The 7,749-nt window shown below is 42.4% G+C and overlaps 1 protein-coding gene across 1 annotated transcript in view; it reads left to right on the forward strand.

Annotated features, from left to right (window-relative positions):
• Nucleotides 1-7,749, forward strand: part of CNTROB (centrobin, centriole duplication and spindle assembly protein) — a 26,756-nt gene that overhangs the window by 1,216 nt on the left and 17,791 nt on the right. Inside the window, exons 2-8 of the mRNA XM_039847392.1 lie at nt 741-825; nt 1,050-1,131; nt 1,624-1,780; nt 2,683-2,799; nt 3,012-3,128; nt 3,467-3,565; nt 4,555-4,839. Of these exons, the coding sequence (XP_039703326.1) occupies nt 741-825; nt 1,050-1,131; nt 1,624-1,780; nt 2,683-2,799; nt 3,012-3,128; nt 3,467-3,565; nt 4,555-4,839 (942 nt within the window). The remainder of the gene's footprint in view (nt 1-740; nt 826-1,049; nt 1,132-1,623; nt 1,781-2,682; nt 2,800-3,011; nt 3,129-3,466; nt 3,566-4,554; nt 4,840-7,749) is intronic.

Genomic DNA, 7,749 nt, shown 5'->3' on the forward strand with positions numbered 1-7,749 from the left:
AAAAAAAAAAAGTTGCTTAACTGATATTGGACTCCTGTTGGATTTCAAACTCCTTTTAGGTATAGACTCAGTCATGCTTGTTCCTGGGAGCAAATATGAGGGAGAGAGTGGCCTGGGACAGCATAATTTGGAAAATTATGAAACTTTCTAGTGTTTTTTTGTCAGAGATACCCACACTGTAGGATGGGTTGCTGTGCTTTGACTGGGACTTGGGGACTGGTTGTGAGGATAAAGTTTCTTCATCCTAAGAGGTAACTAGGGACTTAAGAGTAGCACCAAAATATGCTAAGATCCTTCCGGCTCAAAAATATTTTGATTTTATGGTTCAAAATTAGGCGTGTAAATCACTAAAGCAATTACATATGTTACAGAGAAGATAGTTATTAGTGTTGCATAGAAAGGTGTCATAACCAATTTGCAGACTGTTTAGGTCTTCTAGAATTTGAAAAACTGATAGCCATGGACTACACAGGATTTAGACAGTATTTCCTTTCTAGTTGGCAAGAATCCCCACCACTTTTGTCTTAACATGCTCGATTAATTTATTTACACTGCCTGTCTTGCTTCTGAAGACATTTGAGTTTCTAACCCTTATTGGGTCAGTTCTGTTTTTCTTGCTTTCTTAGGTGCTAGAGTAAAAATTCTTGGGTTTTAGGGGATACTGGATGCCATCTACCCTAGCAGTAGGTAGAATATAGATTATTCAGGTTGCTTCTGATTTCTGTGTTCCTTTTTTCTAGGATGGTTCCAAGCATATCTTTGAGATGGAAAGTGTTCGGGGTCAACTCCAGAGCATGCTCCAAACCTCACGTGATACAGCCTATCGTAAGTAAATCCCTTCTCTATAAAAGAGAATCTAGATTTAAGGGGTGGGAGAAAGAGAAAGGAAGTGGGGGAGGAGGGAACTGGAGGAAAGGCTCCAGTTCTTTGAGAGAGAGTCTGGAGGAGTGGGTGAAGTAGAAAGGAAGGCCCTATCCTCTCTTTTTCAAGTGGTCTCTGTTCCTATCCTTATCTGACCCTGGCTGTGGGATCCCTTTGACTGCCTTTAGGGGATCCCCTTACTCTAGGTGCTGGGTCAGAGAGACGGGAAGAGGACTCCTTTGACAGTGACAGCACAGCCACCTTGCTTAAGTGAGTTCTCTTTGGGGTTCTCCTAGCTTGCTTGCTTGCTTTCTTGCTTTCTTGGAAAGCCAAGTGTTCTAGTCCTTAGTTCTCCCTTTACTGCTGTTGTACCTCTTAAGGATCTAAGATGCTTGTCACTTAACTTTTAGTTTTCATCCTTTCTCTCCTATTTTCTACCCCCTTTACTCCTTCAGGAACATGAGCATCTGCTGCCTAATACCTGGCTTTCTCCCAACCTCTAGTCCTCCTTTCCCCAGAAGAGTTAGCTTGCTTCTGTTTCCTTTTATGGTAGGGAGTTTTGCATAGGAAAAAGGAGCACTATAGAGTGAATCACAGAACTTATGTGCTACTTATAGTTCTATCACTACCTAACTTAAAGAACTTTGGCCAGGTCTCTTGCCCTTTCTGAATTTCAGTTTCCTCATTTGTAAAATGTCACAGTTGGACTAGTGGGTCTCAAAAGCTTTCCCAACACTAATATTCTCTACCTGATTTGCTCAGCACCCGGCCGCTGCAAGACTTATCTCCATCTAGCTCAGCCCATGCCCTGGAGGAGTTGTTTCCCCGTTACACCAGCCTTCAGCCAGGGCCCCCACTCAATCCTCCAGATTTTCAGGGCCTGAGAGATGCATTGGATTCAGAGCATACCCGTCGCAAGGTGAGATATAAAACCTTCATTTTGAAAGCAGCAAAAATTAGAAATAGGGCTGAGTGCTGGAAAAGGCAAGAGTTAAGGGCCCACAAGCTGAGACTTTGCTCAAATAGCTCTTTAGAAAGGCCATCTTTCACTATCCTTTCTAAAATGTCACACCTCCCCTCCAGGTATTCAGATTACTCTGTTATTTCTTTCATATAGCTTATCACAGTCTAATATATCTTGCTTGTTTTGCCCTTCAAAAACTAAGCTCCATGAGGGTCTTACCTTGTCTCATTATCACTGTCTTCTTAAAGTTTAGAATATATCTAACACACAGAAACACTCAGAAGTGTTTGGTGAATGAACAGTAAACTTCATTGGCTTGTGCAAAAGTTTTATAGCTACTGTTTTAATGAGCTTTATCTATGAAACTCAGTCTGTCTGAAGGGGGAAGAGAGTGGGACAAGACAGAAGGAAAGTCAAAATCATTGGTTGTGTTATCTTTGGAACTCTTCCTTTCTCTATTCAACTAGCTGGGCATGAATGAAAGGCTTTCCCCGTAATCTTTGCTGTGTTTAATCATTGTGTCCATTGAGCTGCTCAAGGCAGGAGTAACTTCCTACTTTTTGTAGTGTGGGCCACTACACCCCTGCCAAAAGTTCATGGAAATTTTTCTCAGGAGATTCAAGGACGAGAAGAGTGTAGAGACTAAGCCTCTGTTTCCTCAGATGGTAGAGGAAGGTGTTGGAGATCTCAGGCCTTAAGGTTCCTGTTCCAGATTTCCTGATTCTCCTCCAAACCTATTCTGTTCTTGGGACCCATGCTCCCTGTCTCCAGCCCATCTCTCCCTAGAGGAGCTGGAAAGTTTGGTGCTTTGGTCAGACTAAGGATGGCAACACCCGACTCCTCATCCTTCTTCCCAGCATTGTGAACGCCATATCCAGAGCCTACAGACCCGAGTGCTAGAGCTTCAGCAGCAATTAGCTGTGGCCGTGACTGCTGACCACAAGAAAGATATCATGATTGAACAACTGGACAAGGTACCAGGGTAGCAGAATGTGGTGGGTCTCTACATGGGGGGCACCAAAGGAATAGTAAATAGAGGTGGTCAACCAACATCACTTTGTTTTAAAAGCGGGAGTAAGGGATGGGTTTACCAACTACTAAGCAAAGGTGGCTATTGACCCTGCAATGGGCAGAAAGAGGGCAGAAATATTATTTTGAAATTCCATCTGACTTTTCCTCTCCTGAGACCCTTGCCCGTGTGGTGGAGGGCTGGAACAGGCATGAAGCTGAGCGCACAGAGGTGCTTCGGGGACTCCAAGAGGAACGCCAGGCAGCTGAACTCACTAGAAGCAAGCAGCAGGAGGTGGGCATCCTGGATCATATGGTATTCGAACCTAAGTCACAGATTGCTAGATGGAAGGGGGTAGAAATAGCTCTGGAATTAGGGTTTCTAATAAATTGACCTCAGTCTGCAGTAGCCAGCCTGACAGTTCTCCCCTCTTTTCTCTTCCTTCACTGTTTCTGCTGTCAAACTTGGATCATTGCTGTCTTCCCAGTTTTCCCCACACCATGTAGTATTCTCTTAGGCCCCTAAGTCATTTAGTCAACTCTTAAAGTTTACATTATTAATGCTTTTTAAAGTATAACATACAAAGATTCCCCCCTCAGTTCCTCTGTCCTATGTACTCCTCTCCCTGAAAGACAGTAACTCGCCTGGAACAAAGCCTTTCTGAGGCCATGGAGGCTCTGAATCATGAGCAGGAAGGCGCCAGACTACATCAACAGGAAAGAGAGACACTGGTGAGAATGTTGGGCTGGGTTAATTCCAATATAGGCTGTTATGTTAATTACTTCTAGAGGGCTATGGGTTATTGGTCAATTGTGGGAGTTCATAATTTTAGTTGCACAAGGAACCCAAAATGTGTTCCCTAGAACATTAGTTCTGCTAGATACTACTCTACAAAAAGGGCTCTGCCACCAAGTTAATTTGAGAGACTCTGCAAATTATACCCTCATTAAAATTATCTGGGGAATTATTTTAAAATATAGATTTCTGGGACCCATACCCAGAGGTTTTGATTCAGTAGATATATGGTGGGGTTAGGGAACCTAAATATTTTCAGAAATTTCCTAGGCGATTTTGTTTAGCCAGGTTTGGGAACCTTGGTCTAGGGCATAGCCAAAAAAGATCTGAGATGAGACTCTTTCAAGTTTCTTATTGCTGAAATGGTAAAGTGATTACCCATATGAATTAGTAGCCAGGTTTGGAACTTGATGCATGCATGACGCATACTCGCTACATGCATGCTGGTACTTTTAACAGCCTACGTCTGAGAGTGTTGATGATGGTTGCCGGTTGGCTAATACATGGTGGTAGGCTGGATTTTCTAGTCTTGATGGAATGTCTTTTGATGATAATGGTGATACTTATTGTATATTGAGTACTTACTATGTGCCAGACACTGTGCTATATGCTTTAAATATACTTTTTACTTTAATCCTCACAAGGTAGACCCTAATATTATTCCTGCCCATTTCACAGTTAAGAGTGTGTACCAAAGAACACACAGTAAATGACAGCTGGGATTCAAAACTGAGATTTGAATCTAGATTCTACCTATTTCTGGAACAGAAGCTCTTACCTACTATATTATAATCCTGTGGGCTTGTCAACTATTTTATTTTTAATGGACATAATTCTCAGTGGGCACATTGTATGGGAGTGAAGGGACAAATTACTGGTCTCTTTAAGGCATGCTAAGGATATTGGTTTTCTTCTGGGGCTATAGGAAGAGGAAAGGCAAGCTCTGACTTTGAGATTGGAGCTAGAACAACAGCGGTGCCAGGCCCTGCAGGAAGAACTGGATGAGGCTCGTGCTGGGCAACTCAGTGAGCATCGACAGTTTGAGACACTTCAGGTTGCCCTAGAGGAAGAACGGCAGACCTGGGCCCAGCAAGAGCGCCAGCTTAAGGAACGCTACCAGGCACTGCAGGAGGAGGGCCAGGCTCAGTTGGAAAGGGAAAAGGTAAAAGCGGAGGTGAGGAATGGGGAACAGATGAAGGGCAAAATAATTGAATGAAATGGGATGACAGGATATAGGGTGTAGGGGAACTGGGATAGAGAGTGACGAACTTTATGTGGAAGGTAAGATTGAGAGTGTAGGGCCAGCTGGCCAGCTTGGGGCATTGTCGGAAGCCAGCCGACCAAGTCAAACCGGGTACCTGAATGGGGGAGCGGGGACTGAGAAAAAAGAGAAGACAGACAGGGTGCAGGAGGGAGAGCAGATCTCACACTGCCTCTCCGAGTTTATTTCTTCTCCTCCTTTTAAACACAATCTGTTCCTCTGTGTATCCCAAAACAACACAAAAGTAACATCCTGAAGATGGGAGGTGCAATTGACCCTTCAATTAACACTCCCTTCGACACTCCCTTAGGCTATACTTAATCTTCTTCTTCCTGAAATTCCACAGAACCAGCCTTTTCTTTTTTATGCAAGCAGGCCTCCATGCACTCTTTTGAATTTGGGGAGCTTTAGCTCCCTACAATTCCCCCTTTTTTACTTTATAGTAGACTGTGCCTGTCTTAGGTGGCCTCCTGCGAAACATGGAGCTTACCCGTCATTGGAACATGTATTCCATCATACATGCCCTGTCTTAGGTTGTCCAGTTTCCAAGAAGTCCTTACCCGTCTTTGACTACCAGCCACTATATTGGGGTATTTTTATTTCTTAACTTTATTGCATGTATCTCGGAACCAACATCTCGCACTGCTCGTATTACGCATTTCACAAGATGAAACAGGCTAGAACGATAACAAATCCTAATAAATGAGTAAATGGTCCCCAAGTAGGGACTAAACCTTTTAAACCCTTTATAAATTCTTACACTGTTTGATCAGTATTTATTTGTAGTTCGGGAGCTTCTTTTAAGGCTACAAGAATACCTGCCACAACAACAGCCACAGCCCTTATAGATCTTCCTAAGGCCGTGTTAATTTTTCGTAAAACCTGTAACCCATATTCATCAAACCAAGGGCCTGTAAGGTTAACAGGAACCATTATAAATGGTGGTTATCTAAGCACAAGAACAGAAATGTTAACAGGAGTAACACAATTAGACAGCTGACAATTATTAACACAAGTCCGGCAGCCAGTTTCCAAATATGAATCTGCCAAGCGCCAGAGCTTGTTTTCCAGAGTCCAGCAGATAAAGCAGTCTCAGTGTTATAAGGCCGAGAGAAGTCCCAAACAGTTTCATTAAATCCTGTTACTGGATACAAAGTGACATTCTCTTGATGACAATGATGCCACCATACTGAATCTTTTTGCAGATGCCTCTTCGAGTGACAAAGTTCAAACGGAATTGTATCATTGTTGCTTACAGCTTCGCCATCAGGAGCCCCAAGCATAACAGCTCCTTTCTTATGCTAAGGCTGCTCCATGATATTCAAACACCCAGGTTGGGAAGTAGAATTGAATAGAAAACAAATAGGTAGTCCTATTGCTGATCCGGAAAAATTAAAATTATCATATACATATTGCTGTTCCATGGCTAATGGCAATCCTAAAAGTTTAGAGTTATTAGAAAAAACCTGGATCTGTGGCCCAGACCAAACAGTTGGATGTAGTACCGGAGGATCTGGGATGTAAGCCCAATGCACTGCGGCGTAAACTGTTGGATTAATCAGTATTCCCATCAGAAGAATAATCTCGATGTTCATTTTCGGCATGCTGTACTAGTCGTTCAGGCAACCAGCGTGCTCCGTCAGCTCCCTGCGGAAAAACACAAACATGCCCTCGCCCCCGTATTAGTACAGGATCTGGTCCATTCCATTGTCCAGTTAACGGATCTTTCCATCTTACAGTGGCATGATTAGAAGTAGTAGTGGGATGCCATAAGCGCTCAGCTGCAGAGTGCCCTTTGGCATCCAAATTTAAAAAATTTAAAATGAATAAGGCATGATTTAAATAATTTTGTGGAGAATAGGGGTATAACTCCCCTTTTTTATTTTCTCAAGTTGAGTCTTTAGAGAGCCATGGGCACGTTCCACAATGCCTTGACCTTGTGGGTTGTAAGGAATATCAGTTTTATGTTCAATATGTAACTGAGAGCAAAATGTTTTAAAAGCGGCACTAATATAACCAGAGCCGTTATCTGTTTTAAGAACTTGAGGACATCCAATAGCTGCAAAGCAGTGTAAGCAGTGATTAATAACATGTTTAGCAGCTTCACCAGTCAAAGCAGAAGCAAAAATGAATCCAGAAAATATATCTACAGTGACATGTACATATTTTAATCTACCAAATTCAGGAATGTGTGTTACATCCATCTGCCAAATTTGATTCGGCATCAAATCATGGGGATTAATACCATAATGAGGAACATGAAGAAACTGAGGGCAAGTGGGACAACTTTTTATAATTTGTCTTGCTGCTTCTCTGGTGAGATGAAATTGCTTTCTTAGATAAGAGCTATTTTGATGATGTATAGCGTGAGATTGTCGTGCTTGTTCAACATTACTAGTAAGCAGACATAGGTGGGTGGCTGCATCAACAAGTGCATTAGCCTTAGACAAAGGACCAGGGAGATTTGTATGAGCTCGAATATGAGTCACATAGCAGAATTCTTTTCTGTTGTGTATAGTCAATTGAATTTGTGCCAATAATGAATGCACCTCAGAATTGTGGGTAGCAATATAAGGTACAGTCTCCAATATGATTAAAGCTTTAGCAATGTATTGACTATCAGTATATAGGATAAGGGGTTGTTGAGCAAATATTTGAAAAACCGCAGCAACTGCCCGCAATTCTACAATCTGAGCAGATGCAGGGGATGTTTGTATGACAGTAGGATTTTGGTTGTCAACAGCATACATGGCTTTTCCATTAGAGGAACCATCAGTAAATATATTAAGAGCATTCTGTATCGGGGTAGTCTTAATTACGCGAGGAAAGATAAATGATTGCATATTAGCAAACTGTAAA

Source organism: Pteropus medius, unplaced genomic scaffold (assembly GCF_902729225.1).
Source record: "Pteropus medius unplaced genomic scaffold, Ma_sr-lr_union100, whole genome shotgun sequence".
Taxonomy (NCBI): domain Eukaryota; kingdom Metazoa; phylum Chordata; class Mammalia; order Chiroptera; family Pteropodidae; genus Pteropus; species Pteropus medius.